Consider the following 19,667-nt stretch of genomic DNA (forward strand, 5'->3'; position numbering starts at 1 on the left):
CATTACAATATGGCACTTCAAACTTGGTTTGGAACATAGACTCATTGTAAAAATCCCGCAAAGAAAAGTCTCAAAGGATCTTTCAGACAGAACCTAAGCACACAAAAGTCTGACAAATTCACAGTCCTCTTAAGAAGATGTCAGACACCCCCCCCCCCCTTTTTTTACCAGACTATACTGTTGCTATAGCATTAATAGCATTAGAAGTTAGACATACTGTTACAAGCTACTTGTTACACAAAAATCTGTTTACTGGAAATGATTTTAAAGTTTATGGGGTGAAAAAGAAAACAATTTTTCATCATGACAATGCACGATTGCATACAGCAAAACAACTGAGAATCTGTTTACAGTCCCTGGAAGTCAGCACTGCGTACCCTCCGCCACACAGCCCCCACCTAGTAATACCATTTCTTTTTGTGCCCAAAAGTTGAAGATAAAATCTATATCTATACTCTGCAAACCACTGTGAAGTGGTTGCATTCACATATGCAACGTGGGAAGAATGAGTGACTGAATGCCTCTGTGGAAGCCGTGACCGTGTTATTATTGCAATCTTGTCCACATGATCCCTATGTGAGCAATAAGCAGGGGGTTGTAATATATTCCTAGAGTCATCATTTGAAGCCAGTTCTTGAAACTATGTAAGTAGGCCTTCTCAGGATAGTTTACGTCTGTCATCTGTCTTCGTGACGCTGCCAAATCAGTTTCTTCAACATCTCCATGGCACTCACCTATGCGTCAAACAATCCTGTGACCATCTGCACCACCCTTCTCTGTGTAGTTCAATATTCCCTGTTAGTCATATTCAGTACAGGTCCCATACACTAAAGCAATATTTCAGAAAGAGCCGCACAAGTGTTTTGTATGCAATCTCTTTTGTAGGCTAATTGCATTATACCAGTACTCTACCAATAAACTGAAGCCTACCACCCGCTTAATCACGACAGAGCCTATACGATCATTCCACTTTGTGTCCCTACAAACAGTCACACCTAGGTATTTGTAGGAGTTGGCTGATACCAACTGTGACGCACTGGTATTACAGCCATAGGATACTATGACTTATTGTTTTGTGAAGTGCACAACTTTACACTTCTGGACATTTAAAGCACGTTGCCAATCTTTCTACCACCCTGAAATCTTATCAAGATCTGTCTGAATATGTATGCAGCTTCTTTTAGACAGTACTTCATTGTAGACAATAGCATCAACTGCAAAAAGCTTGAGTTTACTATTAATATCGCCCACAAGGTCATTAATATATAACGTGAATAGCACTGGTCCCAACACACTTACCTGGGGCACACTGAAGTTACTTCTACATCTGATGATGACTCTCCATCCAAGATAACATGCTGTGCCCTCACTACCAAAAAATTCTCAATCCACTCACAAATTTCACTTGATACCCCATATGACTATACTATTGATGACCAGCATAGATGTGGTGCTCAGTCAAACACTTTTCAGAAATCAAGGAAAACTGAATCTGCCTGACTGACTTTATCCGAGGCTTTCAATAAGTCATATGAGAAAAGTAAGAGCTGGGTTTTGACACTCAATGTTTTCAGAATCCGTGCTGGTTGGCATGGAGAAGGTCATTTTACTCAAGATTCCTCATTTTGTTTGAGCTCAGATTATGTTCTAAGCTACAACAAATCAATGTCAAGGATTTTGGGCAGTAATTTTGTGGATCACTTCTCCTACCCCACTTGTAAAGAGGTGTGCTTTCTTCAAACTGCTGGGTATGGTTTTTTGTTTCAGGGATTGATGATAATTATAGTTTGAAGATGGGCTAGCTCAGCTGCATATTGAGTATAGAATCTGACAGGAATTCCATTGGGACCTGAAGCTTCATTCAATTTTAATGATTTCAGCTGTTTCTCGTCACAACTGACACTTCTTTCACTCATCTTACACAGAATCACGTTTTTGTCATCAGATGAGGCAGTGGAATGTCATGAAAACCTGGTTTCTGAAGTGCCTCAAGAAGAGTACAATCACTGCTTTACGGAATGATTTCATCAAATGCAAAAATGTACGGATGTCAAAGGGGAATATTTTGGGAAAAGTATATACAGTAAAACTCTTCTTTTTACACTTTTCAGAGACTGACCCAAAAAAAGAGTACAATGTAGGAAAATGTAAAATACAGGAACGCACAGGAGCCGGCCTGTGTGGCCGTGCGGTTCTAGGCGCTTCAGTTGGGAACCGCGTGACCGTTACGGTCGCAGGTTCGGATCCTGCCTCGGGCATGGATGTGTGTGATGTCCTTAGGTTAGTTAGGTTTAAGTAGTTCTAAGTTCTCGGGGACTGATGACCACAGATGTTAAGTCCCATAGTGCTCAGAGACATTTGAACCATTTGAAGGCACAGGAAACACAACAAAGGTGAATAAATTGCTCTTTACATTGTATAAAATATGAAATTAAAACAATTTAATTTTTACATATTTAAAAAAAAATCTGAAATAATTGATTGTTTTTGTTTCTTTGTAACAGCAATTGGCTCTACTTGTCTCTCCACAGTATACAAAGCGTTAATCACAAAGGCAGTGGCTGAGTGCTGACACACACAAATGTACACTTGGGTTTCCCTCATCGTTCTGATGATGTCCAATGGCATAAATAAAACACGGAAGCAAAAGTCTTTCATGAAACTATATTAAACAGATATTTGTGTTCTAATGGGAGACTTATTATTGATAATGATTACAAAATTACGGTAAATAAAACTTGTAACACAATACTGGTTAAAACACAACAGCTGCAGAGAACAATGGACACAAAATCTATAGCTTGTTCCCGGCAAATAGGTTGCTTGGTTCAGGGACGTCCTGGGTGAGAAACAACGTGGAAATCATCACCATCATCATCATCATCATCATCATCATCATCATCATGTTATGGAGCATCTTAAGGAGGAATGTTTACGTCTGACATCAGGTTGTACCAACCTACAGCCATCGACACACAGACCGTGCTGTTGAACACGAACGTGAAGTTCAACATGCTGCTGAATGCTCAGAAACCACACGACTTAAGCATACGCTACGTATGCCTCAACACAGTACACGCGACTGCAGCACTTCCAAGTGGAAGTTGTTGGCTGCATCTGGCTCACACATCTGATTGTTTATGAAACAGATGGGCATAAAATTCCAACATTAGCTCTATCAAAACACACATTTGCTCCCTTACCCATACACTAGTTAGTTTGTTCTGTCTGTAGTATCCATGTCATAAGGCAAAAAGAAATTTATCATGTCCCGTCAATAAGGACATCGGCTTACAAAGGTTCCTTAACAAACAGTGCAATACAAATTCTCTCGCTTGATTACTATTCCTGTTCAGCAGCAGAATCTTTACAACATGTGAAATAAAAAACTTAAAGCAAGAAAGTGCAAAATATCTTACTGCAAGCTGTCTTGCAGATTAAGCCAATCAAACAAACTCATGCCTCAGAGAGAGTGCACTTATATTTATACAGAGAGTGCACTTATATTTACATAACACTGAGTGCTATAGAATATACTTTTATTAAACTAATAAGAAATTATCAGAACCTATTACAAAATGTGAATACTGATGATAAAATTATTTGGATGTAGTGAGGCAAGAACCAGCAACATATCAACAACTACATCACCATTCAGCGACGCTACTTCATTGCGCTATACCAACTGTGACTGTTGGGTGACCATACTTTGCATCTTACAATGTTTTAATCGTATATATTTTACTAACTGACATTTAATTATAACAAACTGTATCAATAACATTGCATTTCTTACGGATCCTGAGTGTATAACTGCCTTGAAAAGGTATACTTTCATAATACACAAGTTACAATAATTCTTTAACAACCAATATGACATATCCCATCATTTTATTACAAAACAAAAAAAAAAAACTTCAATTCATGATGAGTTTTTCAGAGCTTCTCAATTTTATGATGCTTGGAGATGGCACATATAAGCATGGGCTTCAACTGAAAGCCAACACAGCCTCTCATGAGTCTGTACTGAAGAGATATGGCACATGCATGATAAAAGTGGTTTTCTTTCCATCTCACTGGCCAATATTCAACACAAGTTCAAAATATCTGTCATGTTTGATACTGCTCTGCACATTTGGAAAAACTCCCAATGCACCTTCTCCATGCTACGATGTCAGAAACTGGCACACTCAACGCTCAAAATTTTAAAGCACAGTCCGTGTGCCGATGGCTTAAGACTGCACTCCAAGTACGGATTAGCGTATTTCACGTGGAAGTAATGACAATTCGTGAAAGCCCATTACAGAGACAGCCAACTTCAAAAGCAGTGTTTATTTATATAAATAACTGTGAAATTAAATTAAAGCTATTGTAATACAATGCAATGAGTAGGGGGAAGCTTGCTACTAAAGCCACTGTCATCTCATTTTGATAATTGTTAAGGCAGTGACTCAGTATACTTTCCCACCCTTCCCAACACTGAAAACCTATAAACAGGTGGCCGTGACCCGACACGCTGACAGTTAAAATCTTGCTTACCGCACTAACAATATAATATGTGATCAATAACTCTGCATACAGTCTGCACTTTCTGCTTTGTTCTGAGGCTGATGTCGAACAGGTGCTTAACCTGCAGCGTGTGTGGACGGTGTAGTTGAGGCTACAGGTGGTTCTGCGATGTTTCGAGAGTGTCGCTCATAAAATGACTCGAGCCCATTCATTCAGTTAAACGTGATCACAAACACTGACACTTATTTCAACATTCTCAGTGATCGAGTGTTGCTGCCCGTACACCTTCATCGTGCTGATGACGATCGGTTTGTGGGGTGCTCAACTGCTCGGTCATTAGTACCCGTACAAAGTCCCAATTTTTTCCACAGTCCAATTTTTTTTCCACAGTACAATCTAACCACTGTCACGAATGATGACGATGATGACGAAATGGTGAGGACAACACAAACACCCAGTCTTATTGGTGAGGACAACACAAACACCCAGTCTTCTGGCAGAGATAATCCCCAACCCGGCCGGGAATCGAACCTGGGATCCCGTGATCCAGAGGCAGCAATGCTAGCCACTAGACCACGAGCTGCAAACGCCTTCACGACGAGACAGCTACGGACGGTATCACTTCCTAGATCATAACAGCTGTGTACACAGGGCTGCAGATATACAACCTCGTCTAGACGAATGTTCAGAACCCTCTCACACTTCGACTGGTCGGCCAGATCACTCGATCTTAATCTCACTGAAAATGCCTGGGACTAGGAACAGCAGGGAAAATGCAGAAACCACCCTCCCTGCAATTTGTTAACTGGACGAGGCATACAGGATGAAAACTGTAGATGTTCGTATCAAACCTACTATCAGTGCGACACGTCTCGGTGGGTGAGTAATTTTTGTCAGGTGTTCCTGTCCGAACCACCTTTTGCTGTGAGAACCACTGCAGGACGTGCAGGAATAGAGTCGATTAGGTTCTGGAAGGTACCGAGAGCCGAGCCGACTGCAGTGTCGTTACCAGCTGTGCTATTTTTCTCGGTTCAGGATCCGTGACACGAACAGTCCGACAGATTCTCAAACGGATTTTAAACTGAGCAGTTTGGTGGCCAGTGTACTCATCCTGGTGCTCTTCACGTGTGTACGCTGCAAGCTGCATAAGACATTTCGTTGTCCTGCCGGTAGGTGCCACGCGCTGAGGAAAAACAAACTTCGTATAGGGGCGGACGTGGCCCCGGCAATAGCTGCATTGTGCTTACCAAAATACTGACATCACCCAGGGAATGTCACAAAAATATTCCTCAGACCGTAACACTCCCTCCTGCAGTGTCAACCATTCCGACGACCGTTACAGTGTGTTCGCTTCGAGAAATCTCGTGCTGCACACTCTGACGGCCACCTCTCCGATGGAGCACAAAATGCGATCCGTCTGGAAAGGACACCTGTCACCCTCACTGGAGATCCTGTTACAGCACTGGCACACAAATTCCTGCCTTCATCACCAATGAACAGCAGTCAGTGTAGTGCCCTCAGAATTTTACGAAAGTCTGGAGACACTCGTGTTCCAGCCGTTTCGAACACGCGTTATTTTAAAGCAGGGCGTAAGGATGAGCACGGGATAACTGCACCCATTTATTGTGCAGGCGAAACTGGGAGGGAGATAACTTGTCGGCGCCGGCAAATGTTCCGCACGACCCGCCGAGAATAATCAAATACGGCCCGAAGCTCCGTGGCCGGCTGCAAAGAACAATGTAGCTTTGGATTGTTGAAAAACAAATGGAGTGACTTGAGATAGTGACTGTTTATTAGACAAAGTGCTGTCGAGAGTACGTGGACTGGAAGTGGATAGTCAGCCACGATAAAAGCTTATGTATTAATTGTGTTCAAAAATGTGTAATTAACTGATTCAGGGTGCCCGGTAATATGTGGGCTTATGTCATAAAGTTTAGTTGTTTTTTTGTACAAAGTGGAAATAAATATGTTCTGGTGCATTGAATGATATTCCAAGAGTATCATATTTTTTAAATAAGAAGAGAGAGAGAGAGAGACAAAATTTCCCCTTCCTAGCAGTGAAATCTTCACAGAAGCATCCGGTGCTAGCAGAGGACATCGGCGCTGCAAGAAAGCAGAACCAGCATTCTTCAACAAGTAAGTCCACGAAAACGCTTAAGCTGTATAGAGAGAGCTTAACATTACACCGGGCCACCGCATCAGGCCCCTGCTACAGAAACCCGCCACCGAATGGTCTCTGAGGATACACTGCCGGTAGCCCCTCGATTCGTCCGGACAGTCAGCTGCGAATCTATTCACCTGTTCCCATATCCGACAGCCGTCATTCGCCTGTCAGCTACGGCCAGTGATGCACCACAGTTGCCTCAGCACCGGTTTTGGATACAGACATTTTGCCTTGCACATTATACGTGGTGACTCACGAGGTTTTCCCCCAGTCTGGAGGGTTTGTTTTGTTGTGGTCTTCAGTCCTGAGACTGGTTTGATGCAGCTCTCCATGTTACTATATCCTGTGAAGGGTCTTCATCTCCCAGTACCTACTGCAACCTACATCCTTCTGAATCTGCTTAGTGTATTCATCTCTCGGTCTCCCTCTACAATTTTTACCCTCCACACTGCCCTCCAATACTAAATTGGTGATCCCTCGATGCCTCAGAACATGACCTACCAACCGATCCCTTCTTCTAATCAAGTCGTGCCACAAACTTCTCTTTTCCCCAATCCTATTCAATACCTCCTCATTAGTTGTGTGATCTACCCATCTAATCTTCAGCATTCTTCTGTAGCACCACATTTCGAAAGCTTCTATTCTCTTCTTGTCAACACTAGTTATCATCCATGTTTCACTTCCATGGTCTGGAGGGTATTCCTTAGGTTATTTGGAACAAAAAATGTAAATAAATTAATGGGATCACATCCATAATTAAGGAGCTATAGTAATTGTAAAAATTCAGGAAAATAGCAGAAAAAAACTTTTATTGTACAATTTCACTATCAAAAATTCACATAATAATTAATTTAAACAATTTTGTAGCAGTCTCTTGCATTCAGAGTAGATTTAAAGCAAGTGTTCAAAATGTCCTCTCTGCATTTGAAGGCAAAGATTCGCACGGGAGTGAACCGCGCGAGTAGCAGTTCGTAATTTCACACGCTCGTTCTTTATTGATGTTGTGGCATCTAAAATGTGTTGTATCAATTCTTCTCATGCTTCCACCTCAACTTTGTACACAATGTCTTTCATCCACCCCCAGATGCAGTAATCTAGCGGTGTTAAATCTGAGGATCTGGCACGCCAGTCGATACTGCCCCCGCGACCTATCCATCTGTGTGGGAACTGCCGATTAAGATAAGCTGTTACCACACGGTGGAAGTGTGTAGGTGCCCTGTCATGTTGGACATACATGTGCTGTCTTGCTTCCAGGGGAACATCTTCAAGAAGCTGTGGTAAGTCTTCTTGTAAAAACTTACTGTACATCTGACCATTTAAATTTCCCCGGGAGAATAAATGGCACCATTAACTGGTCACACGCAACACCACACCAGACATCATCATCATCATCATTTAAGACTGATTATGCCTTTCAGCGTTCAGTCTGGAGCATAGACCCCCTTGTAAAATTCCTCCATGATCCCCTATTCAGTGCTAACATTGGTGCCTCTTCTGATGTTAAGCCTATTACTTCAAAATCATTCTTAACCGAATCCAGGTACCTTCTCCTTGGTCTACCCCGACTCCTCCTACCCTCTACTGCTGAACCCATGAGTCTCTTGGGTAACCCTGCTTCCCCCATGCGTGTAACATGACCCCACCATCTAAGCCTGTTCACCCTGACTGGTACATCTACAGAGTTCATTCCCAGTTTTTCTTTGATTTCCTCATTGTGGACACCCTCCTGCCATTGTTCCCATCGACTAATACCTGCAGTCATCCAAGCTACTTTCATAACTGTAACCTCAACCTTATTGACAAGGTAACCTGAATCCACCCAGCTTACACTCTCATACAACAAAGTTGGTCAAAAGATTGAACGGTGCACAGATAACTTAGTCTCGGTACTGACTTCCTTCTTGCAGAAGAGAGTAGATCGTAGCTGAGCGCTCACTGCATTAGCTTTGCTACAACTCACTTCCAGTTCTTTCACTATGTTGTCATCCTGTGAGAATATGCATCCTAAGTACTTGAAACGTCCACCTGTTCTAACTTTGTTCCTCCTATTTGGCACTCAATCCGTTTATATCTCTTTCCCACTGACATTACTTTCGTTTTGGAGACGCTAATCTTCATACCATAGTCATTACATTTCTGATCTAGCTCTGAAATATTACTTTGCAAACTTTCAATCGAATCTGCCATCACAACTAAGTCATCCGCATATGCGAGACTGCTTATTTTGTGTCACATATCTTAATCTCACCCAGCCAGTCTATTGTTTTCAACATATGATCAATAAATAATATGAACAACAGTGGAGACAGGTTGCAGCCTTGTCTTACCCCTGAAACTACTCTGAACCATGAACTCAATTTACCGTCAACTCTAACTGCTGCCTGACTATCTGCGTAAAGACCTTTAATTGCTTGCAAAAGTTTGCCTCCTATTCCATAATCTCGAAGAACGGACAATAACTTCCTCCTAGGAACCCGGTCATATCCCTTTCCTAGATCTATAAAGCATAGATACAATTCTCTGTTCCACTCTTAACACTTCTCCATTATTTGCCGTAAGCTAAAGATCTCATCCTGACAACCTCTAAGAGGTCTAAACCCACACCAGACATTGACACTTAATCAGCGTTGAAATTGAGATACTACTGTGCCATTTGGATTGTTGATGCCACCTCTTGTAAAGGTCGCCTCATCACCGAACATTATGAAGTGACAGAGCTGCCGATTTCCATTTAACCAGACACAAAATTGCAAACAGTAGGCACAATCGTGTGGCTCTAAATGGTGAACTTTCTGCACATGAAAAGGATACAGTCCATTCTCATGAAGAATCCTACATAACTTAGTTTGTGAAACATTCAGTCGGATAGCTAGGCGTCTCGTACTTGAACGAGGACTATGTGCTCTACTGAATTACGAATGTTTTCCTCTTCTCGAACAACACGGTGTTTTTCGAAGTGAATACAAATACTGGGAAGAGTATCAGTTTCTAGCAATGCTCGATACGTTCCACTAAATGTTTTGGCACTCGGAATCCTACAATTAGGATACCGACGGTGATATTCGGCAACAGCAGCTTTCGCATCACCATCGCAGAAGCCCAAAATGTACACCACCTCTTCAAACTCCTGCGGTGAAAACTTGTACGGCATCACAAAGTGTACTGTACGCAGGAGACAGTAACAGTAAACAGTGACTGCAGTATCAACGACGTGGTTGTTACGCAAACGTACCACTCGCTGCACTTGTCTACCTAAGACTGATTGTGTGTCCTGCGCTCCATACACCGTGGCATGTTTCGGAACTTTGTTGTAACTCCTTAATTATGGATCTGATCATATTACTGTATTCACATTTTTTGTTCCAAATAACCTAAGGATAACCTCCAGCAACTGTGGCAGAACCTTGTGACTCACCCTGTATTTTATCCACAGTGGCACACGAACTGTTCGCATACATTGCTGTTTCGAAAATGCATCAACCCCTCATCCAAAAATCAATGACTGTGACATCTACATCTACATCCATACTCCGCAAGCCACCTGACGGTGTGTGGCGGAGGGTACCCTGAGTACCTCTATCGGTTCTCCCTTCTATTCCAGTCTCGTATCGTTCATGGAAAGAAGGATTGTCGGTATGCTTCTGTGTGGGCTCTAATGTCTCTGATTTTATCCTCATGGTCTCTTAGCGAGATGTATGTAGGAGGGAGCAATATACTGCTTGACTCTTTGGAGAAGGTATGTTCTCGAAACTTTAACAAAAGCCTGTACCGAGCTACTGAGCGTCTCTCCTGCAGAGTCTTCCGTAATGCTACCGCGATTACTAAATGATCCTGTAATGAAGCGTGCTGCTCTCCGTTGGATCTTCTCTATCTCTTCTATCAACCCTCTCTGGTACGGATCCCACACTGCTGAGCAGTATTCAAGCAGTGGGCGAACAAGCGTACTGTAACCTACTACCTTTGTTTTCGGATTGCATTTCCTTATGATTCTTCCAATGAATCTCAGTCTGGCATCTGCTTTACCGACGATCAACTTTATATGATCATTACATTTTAAATCAGTCCTAATGCGTACTCTCAGATAATTTATGGAATTAACTGCTTCCAGTTGCTGACCTGCTATTTTGTAGCTAAATGATAAGGGATCTATCTTTCTATGTATTCGCAGCACATTACACTTGTCTACATTGAGAGTCAATTGCCATTCCCTGCACCATGCGTCAATTCGTTGCAGATCCTCCTGCATTTCAGCACAATTTTCCATTGTTACAACCTCTCGATACACCACAGCATCATCTGCAAAAAGCCTCAGTGAACTTCCGATGTCATCCACAAGGTCATTTATGTATATTGTGAATAGCAACGGTCCTATGACACTACCCTGCGGCACACCTGAAATCACTCTTACTTCGGAAGACTTCTCTCCATTGAGAATGACATGCTGCGTTCTGTTATCTAGGAACTCCTCAATCCAATCATACAATTGGTCAGATAGTTCATATGCTCTTACTTTGTTCATTAAACGACTGTGGGGAACTGTATCGAACGCCTTGCGGAAGTCAAGAAACACAGCATCTACCTGTGAACCCGTGTCTATGACGCTCAGAGTCTCGTGGACAAATAGCGCGAGCTGGGTTTCGCACGTCCATCTTTTTCGAAACCCGTGCTGATTCCTACAGAGTAGATTTCTAGTCTCCAGGAAAGTCATTATACTCGAACATAATATGTGTTCCAAAATTCTACAAACCTGGCAATGGCAAGGAAAGCGTTTCTGAAGAAGAGAAATTTGTTAACATCGAGTATAGATTTAAGTGTCAGGAAGTCGTTTCTGAAAGTATTTGTATGGAGTGTAGTCATGTATGGAAGTCAAACATGGACGATAAATAGTTTGGAGAAGAAGAGAATAGAAGCTTTTGAAATGTGGTGCTACAGAAGAATGCTGAAGATTAGATGGGTAGATCACATAACTAATGAGGAGGTATTGAACAGGATTGGGGAGAAGAGGAGTTTGTGGCACAACTTTACTAGAAGAAGGGACCGGTTGGTAGGACATGTTCTGAGGCATCAAGGGATCACCAATTTAGTATTGGAGGGCATCGTGGAGTGTAAAAATCGTAGAGGGAGATCAAGAGACGAATATGTTAAGCAGATTCAGAAGGATGTAGGTTGCAGTAGGTACTGGGAGATGAAGAAGCTTGCACAGGATAGAGTAGCATGGAGAGCTGCATCAAACCAGTCTCAGGACTGAAGACCACAACAACAACATGGAATGAGTTACATCATCAGTTTTGCTCCAGACACTAGCATCCTATACAGGGTGGAGAAAAATTGTGTCGCAAAATTATAACCCTGGATTTCTGATGCCAACCAAAACTGCTAATGTCGTGTTGGTTGACGGCGCACAATTTTTAAACTACAGAACCTCGGCACCACGCGCTGCAATTGGCCGCGGGTGCCCTTTTGCCAGATGCTCTGGACAACACGTGACCGCGAATGCTTTGCCTGCCGGAGACCGCGACATATCCGAGACAGCCCGCACGCTCAGTGGTAGCGTGGTGAACTAGAACCTTGAAGAATCACCACAGGAAATAGCCCAGTGGCGTGAGGCATGGTGATCGCGGGGGCCACATCCTACGAGTGCCTCTGCCAATTATCCGGTCGTCGAAGAGTTCATTTAAATACCTGCGCACGGCAAGACTGTTATGCGCGGGTGCCCCATTGTGCTGCAACCACATGCGTAGCCTTATGTCCAGTGGAACATTTCCAGCAGGCCGGGTAGAGTTTCTTGCAAAAAATGAAGGTAATTTGACCCAGTAAGTCGAGGAGGTAGATGGACCGGCCCAATCAGATGGTCACCCACAATGCCTGCCCAGATGTTGGGCGAAAATCGTTCCTGGTGTCCGTGGATGTACGTGACGTGTGCATTTCCCCTCGCCCAGTAATGAATGTCTCGAATGCTGTAAAGGCCATCCCGCTGGAAGGTGCACTCATTGGTAAACAACACAATGGTGAGGAAGTCGGGATCTCGTGCAACACGTCGCAGAAACCACCAGCAAAACCCTAGCCCGTGTTCGTAGTCCACCACAGGATTTAGGTCTTGCACAGGGTGGAAACTAAATGGACGCTGACCCGTCATCCCTCAAAACCTCCCAGGTTTGCCGACGAATGGCCCATGTCGTGTCCATCCACTCGAGTACTTGTCATAGCTGCTTCCTCAAAGTGCTCGAGAACAGTCTGTTCAAATGCAACATCCCGTCTTGTTCGAGGTCTTCCAGCATCACCGTCATATCTCGCTAAGGAGCCTGTTTCAGCAGGACGCTGGTGAATTGCTGTAAATGTTTGCAGCTGTGGGTGGTGTCTTGCTGGGTACTGTTCCTCACATAACCATCGAGCTTCGTGCACATTACCATTGGCTAGTCCATAAACAAAAACCATATCTCGTTGTTCTTCAAACGAATACTGTGCTGACATGCTTACTGTATGACTAAATTGCGGGTGACGTGCGTGTGCTGCAAATGTGTGACTGACGTGAGGTGGAGACAAACAGCAAGACCTATTCGACACGTGTACAAATCACATTGGGGCATTGACGGGTTGGGGACGTTTGTATGTGTGAACTGACAACCATAGTGCTGTCCGTCAACCGACAAACGGCAACAGGGTGATGCCGAAGCCAATCGGAGCGTGTAGGACCAAGTTTCTGTAGTTAAAAAATGGTGTGTTGTCGAGCTACACAACATTAGTAATTTTGGTTCCTACTGGCATCAGCTATAGAGGGTTAAAATTTCGCGACACAATTTTTCTCCACCCTGCATTACCTCTCTGACTGTGGCTCCTGAGAAAGAATGGGCTGCCATTCCTCCACAGACACTCAGATACTTCACTGAAATCGTCCTCAGCAGGGTTCAAGCCATATCAAAGGTGAAGGATGGGCATACCATGCATTAATGTCCACTTATAGGTGTCCGCATCTTTTGATCAGATAGTGTACAACTGCTTTGAAAGTGGCAAAGGGTCTGAAATGGCAAAGATGCAAAACAGACACTAAAGTAAAATGTCAACTTGTTCCACTCAGATCAAACTAATTTTAGCATGCCTTTGGTTTTCATTCTTTAGTGAAAACTGCTACCGGAGATTGCCACGTCGTCACACAGCAGTCAGCAGTCCAGTTTTTTCACGAATAGATAATCTTTTGTGAAACTTTTGCTGATTTTTTAAATGCAACAGGGTTCTTCTAGTTAACCTGTGGCGCAGATCATCAGATACGTGCCTTAGACAAACTAGGAAAATTAAATACCTTTTCTCGCTTCACAGTCAAATCCAACGGTGGAAAATTCACGTTGACTCGCTTGACTGGCTCTTCTTTAATAACACGATTTTTCACTGGCGGCCACACCGTGGGTTGTTTCTCTCCTCCTCCCAGATTCTCGCAGTCCTAAAACAGCACTCACATCTCAAATAAAGAAAGGGTGTCCCTACAGAATGTTACTTTTGAGTGCATAACAACATACAAATTTATTGATCAAATTCAGCAATTTACATAGCATTACAATGGACTCTACCTGTGTTTTTGTACGAAACGTATTACTCAAAAGAAGGCACACTCTCCTGCTTTCGATGAAATTTTCCATAATTTTTTGGCATTCTCATGCCTACCTTTCTGAAATAACACATTGAATCACAGCTTTATGTTCTGAAATGACTGTAGTTTGTTGGAATTCACACGAGATTTCAAACTCCACAGAAAGAAAGCACACAAAGTCACATCACAAGATCTGGATGGCCGATTCACGTCACCACTGTCAGAAATGACAGGACCAGTGAATCTTTCTCATAAGAAGTGCATTGCTGCAAGCGATGAGTGACATATTATATATACCAGTCCATTCCATTATGGGAATCACCGACAACAGATAACGACTCAAATGAAGCCTCTGTCGCTATACCAGATATTCCTCCTGCCATGATGAGGTTTAATTACACAACACCTCCTTTCTAATTACTTTTATAGTTTATTACCCTCTCCCTCTACGCTCTCCCTCCTAACTCATTATTCTCGATGTTTTTGCTATTTACCTTTTATCTCTTTAGGATTGCCCTTCGTTAACTTGCACTTAATGACAAGGGTGTTTTCCACCACTGTTCTACATGCCAAAGGGGCCCAATATTAAATACTTTCAATGTCTAACTGAGTAAGTTTTGATTTTTTTAATTAATTAATTAATTCACTCGCCTTTTAGCGATATTAGATCTGCTGCTTGTTACACACACGCGTTTGAGCTGTAATTATTTTCTCACTGTTCCAGTCTGATGACGCGATAACTGTGTGAAATGCATAGTTGGAACTAATAAACAATTACATAACTGCAACACAAACTGATTACTCATTTGAATCTGATAGGTTACACCAGGAATGAGCAGCCTGTGCGCCGTATATGGCTCGCAGAAGAAAGTCACAATCCCAATTATATGAACATGATTTCTGTTCTTTTGGACCATTTTGATCCTTCAGTCATTACAAATCGAGACACAAAGGAATTAAAGATATTTAGCTACTAGTGGGCATTGATTTACATTGATAAGGGGTCCAGGGTTCGAATTCGGGTCCACCACAAATTTTCAACTTTCCCTTTTGAAGTAAATTAATTACCACTGGCAGCTAAATGTCATTAATTCCTTTGCATCTTGATTCATAATGGCTGCAGGACCAAAATGGTGTCTGTTCTTTTGGACACACAATTAAGGTGAAACTGGCCAATGATCCCTTTGGCTCAGATGCACACCACGCTCTGATCAGTGACACATTGTGAGTAATGAGGATAATGGGCAAGGGTCACGACATTCACAATACGTATACGAGTTGAGAATTTTGGGTGTGACACGAGGCATACTACAGTAGTCTGTGCAGTCACAATGACCGCTGTGTCCAGATAGTTTAGCGGTCAGAGCACCTGCCTAGTAACCAAGAGAATCGCATTCGAATCCTGGACTGGCGCAAATTTTCAACTTTCTCCATTGATGTAAATCAATGCCCGCTAACAGTTAAATGTCATTAATTTCTTTGTTCTTTGTGTCTTTACTCCTAATTGTTTGTCAACTGGGAATGCCTATCTCATCGGTGAATTTTGTTTTCTATTCTTTCTCGTTTTAATATTAGTGAAGAATTCTTATCTGTTATGAATATATTAGAACACTGCAACTGTTGAAACGGAAGATAATTTATGATGAACTAACGAACCCAGAAATGCTTCTCCACTGCTAAATATGTATGGGAATCGGGTACATGTCATGACCTCCCCCCCCCCCCCCACTTTCTCAGTGCAATATCTCCCCCCCCCCCCCCAATCTCTCTCTCTCTCTCTCTCTCTCTCTCTCTCTCTCTCTCTCTCACACCACCTCAACAAAGCACTATCCGTGGGGGTGGAGAGGCTTGCGTATCCTTGTGAAGCTGAGGGCTATGCCGAAGGTAGAGGACCTACTGCCGGAAAGGCCTTATCTGATGGATGAGACTAAGAGTGTCCCACAATGCCCCATCTTCCTATCCAGTCCTAGTCCTTGCCCAATTCCCTTTCGCAACCCAAGGTGTGATGCGATCTGTGCCGAGGGTTGCGTGGCACACGGGAAGATGTGTAGCAAATGGAGCGTCAGGGATACTGGGCGACCTCACCGAGTAAGTAGCCTTACATCACGTGGGGTAATCGTGGTGTGGGCCGTTTGGATCCCCAAATCTCGTGGGACCGAGATGGACACGACTAAAGAAAATAAATTAAAACAAACTGAGGGGCAAGCTGAGACCTCAGACACCAAAACATCGGGGTCAGAACCGATGGAATGCATTCCCACTAGTGAATCAGGGTCTATACCTGAGCCGGAAGTGGGAACTGTAACCGAGGAGTTGGACCAGATCAAGGTTAAAGCCTTGTCTGGGGCACACAAGAAGAAACTCCTGAGGGAACAGAGACAAAAGGAAGGGAAAGAATGGCTTCCCAGAGACAAGTGGAGGGAATTAAAAGGGCTTGAGCCTAAGACCGCAAGAAAAAACTGTCTCAGGTTGAAGGGGATATACAGACCCCCACATCATCGGAGACAGGCAGCAAGAGGATAAAGGAGAAATCTAAGACTCCCAACTCCGTGGATAAGAGAGCCCAGAAAAAACCGAGGCAAGGAATAGGAACACAGACCTATAGTAGTGCAGTCCCAGTTTTTAAGATGGCAGTTATCCACCAGTAGCCTTCACCTCGCAGCAGGAGGAACTTGTACAGATGGCCGTCTTTACAAAGATTGGGGGGACGCTGGTCCAGGACCGAACTTCAGGAGGTCTATCTAGATTGGGTGCACTCATTTTCGTCTGTGAAGGGGAGCACACGGTGGAATGGCTTTAGGACATGGTGCCCATGATATCCCCGTAGGAGGATGCGAAGCTGCCGGTCGAGGCGGCAGTGGAGCTTCTTAAGACCGCAAAAGGTATCAATATGGGTACCAAAGATCCTTAAGGAAGTCTCCCCTAGGACTCTGTTCGATAAAATAGGGGTCCAGAACCCAAAAGAAAGTTGTACCGGAAGGACGAACCACAGTGGTGCAGGTCGGAGAGAAGTCCCTGAAGGCGATGCAAGAGCAAGCCTTGAAATTGTTTTTAGGGTTCTCGCAGGTCGCCATCAGGGTTATTAAAGACCTCAAAGGCAATGATGGCAGCAAGACGGAGACTGGAGGTGCTGCAGATTAATCTGCAGCACAGTAAAGGAGCCTCTGCTGCCCTGAGCTGCTGCCTGGGGAGGCAGGAAGTGGATGTGGCCACGATACAAGAACCCTATTTGTACAAAGGCGGTGTATCGGGCCTCAGAGGCACTGGAGGTAAGCTGATGTATGCTAGAAATCTGGAGAACATGCATCTATGTAAGAAATGGAATTTCTTTCATGCCAATGATAGATTTCTGCTCCAGGAACCTAGTGACCATCAGAATGTCAGCAATGTGAGGAAGGTATCACGAGGCAAATTGTTTTGGACTCGGCATACCTTCCTTACGAAGACAGCTCTCCTCCTCCTCTGGAGGTGAGGAGACTGACAGAAGCTCGCCATCGGCGAGGTGACAGACTGTCGGTGGGATATGACGCCAGTGGCCACAACCTAGTGTGGGGCTCAGGACAAAAACATTAGAAATGAGTTCCTTCTCGAATTTCTCTTAGCTGACAACTTGGGAGGTCCTGAATAGGGGCAATGAACCTACATTCAGGAATAGCACAAGGGAAGAAGTACTTGACATAACCTTTGGTTCCATGATGATGGGCAGCTATGTCAAACAATGGCATGTGGCATTAGAGCCATCCTCGTCACACCACATGTACACTAAATTCAAGGTTGAAAGGGGGAATCAGACAGACTACGACCTACAGGAATCCCAGGAAAACAGACTGGGGGACATATAGGAGGGGCCTCGACTTCGGCTTATCGGAAATTGAAACATCGATAAGGATTCCAGTAGACTTTGAGGCGGTAGCAGAGGCTGTTACCTCTGCCGTAGTGACCTAATATTAGAACAACTGCACAATCACCAAGAAGCGCACAAATAGGAGTGTGCCTTGGTAGAATAACAACTTGTAAATGCAAAAGAAAACAGGTACGAAGACTGTTTAACCTTGCAAGACATAAAGGACAACAGGCAAAATATCGTGAGGCTCTTGTCAACTATAACCTCGCAAAGGAAGTATCCTGGAAGGCATTCAGTGAGGAAGTGGAGAACATGGATGCTCAAGCCAGACTTCACAGAATCCTCACTAGAGTACCAACCAATCCAGGATGTACATTGAGGAAGGAGGATTGGGAATATACAAAGACAGCACATGAGACACTGGAACTGCTCCTCAAAACTCATTTTCCTCAATATGCTCAGACCAGAATGCGATCCCGGTGAGACAACTGCTCTCAGGCACTCGAAGAGAGGACTGGGAATCGGCCAAGGGGTGTGTGGACTTCAATAAAATCCAATGGGCGGTGGGAACATGCCAACCGTTCAAGTCACCTGGCCCAGATGGAATCTTTCCAGTTCTCCTGAAACAGGCAGGAGAGCATCTCATGAGAGTGTTATGCAGGTTATTCAGAGTTAGCCTAGCAATAGGATTCATTCCCGATGCTCGGAGGGCAGTGAAGGTCGTCTTCATTCCAAAGCAGGGAGAATTGATTGTACTGAGGCCGAGGATACGAGACCAATCAGTCTGTCCTCCTCCATTCTTAAAACATTGGAAAAACTGGTTAAGGTATACGTTGGGGAGAGGAGGCTAATTAGGGCCCCTCTTCATTCAAATCAAAATGCATATCAACAGATAAATCATGTGAGACAGCTCACCATCAAATCATTGGGAGGGTGGAGCAAGCACTTCACTTCCAAGAAATAGCCCTCTGCATCTTCCCGCACATCGAGGGGGCCTTCAGTAACGTGACCTTCAATTCCATAGTAAGGGCAGCAGAGGAGCATGACCTAGGGAACAGTATATGTAGGTGGACCAGGGCCATGCTTAGCGGAAGGAAGGTAGAGGCCACCATGATGAATGAAAAGATGGTAATTAACACCACTAGAGGTTGCGCACAAGGAGGAGTTCTGTCCCCTTTATTGTTGAATCTAGTGGCAAACGAACCCATTGAGGAACTAAATTCCAGACAATGCTATTTCCAAGGGAACACAGATGACCTTGTCAAAGTAATACTTTGCAAATTTACTGACACAGTTAGAAATATGGCACAAGGTGCATTGGACGTCGTGCAAGACTGCTGCAATAAACAGGATCTAAGACCGGGTCCTACATAAGCGACAGAAGCGAGTGACAGCTTCAGGTGACAAAACACAACAGCAGGCATAGTTACAGAAGTGTCCTACGTGAGCGACACTGCAACTGGCGACGTCTGAATTCAAACGGCGCGTCCGAACTTTTCCTGCGCTTCGGGAATCGAGTGGTCGTAAAAATCATCGTATCTTGTAAAAGGTTCAAGATATCAAAACAA

At 43.8% G+C, this 19,667-nt stretch overlaps 1 protein-coding gene across 4 annotated transcripts in view; it reads right to left on the reverse strand.

The window, feature by feature from the left end:
- Positions 1 to 19,667, reverse strand: part of LOC126427382 (uncharacterized) — a 420,537-nt gene that overhangs the window by 321,710 nt on the left and 79,160 nt on the right. For 3 of the 4 annotated variants that reach the window (XM_050089736.1, XM_050089734.1, XM_050089735.1), the window contains exon 5: positions 13,971 to 14,108. The exons of the other annotated variant lie outside the window; for it this stretch is intronic. In XM_050089736.1, coding sequence (XP_049945693.1) covers positions 13,971 to 14,108 — 138 coding nt within the window. The remainder of the gene's footprint in view (positions 1 to 13,970; positions 14,109 to 19,667) is intronic. 4 annotated transcript variants of the gene reach the window in all.

The sequence above is a fragment of the Schistocerca serialis genome, chromosome 11 (assembly GCF_023864345.2).
Source record: "Schistocerca serialis cubense isolate TAMUIC-IGC-003099 chromosome 11, iqSchSeri2.2, whole genome shotgun sequence".
Taxonomy (NCBI): domain Eukaryota; kingdom Metazoa; phylum Arthropoda; class Insecta; order Orthoptera; family Acrididae; genus Schistocerca; species Schistocerca serialis.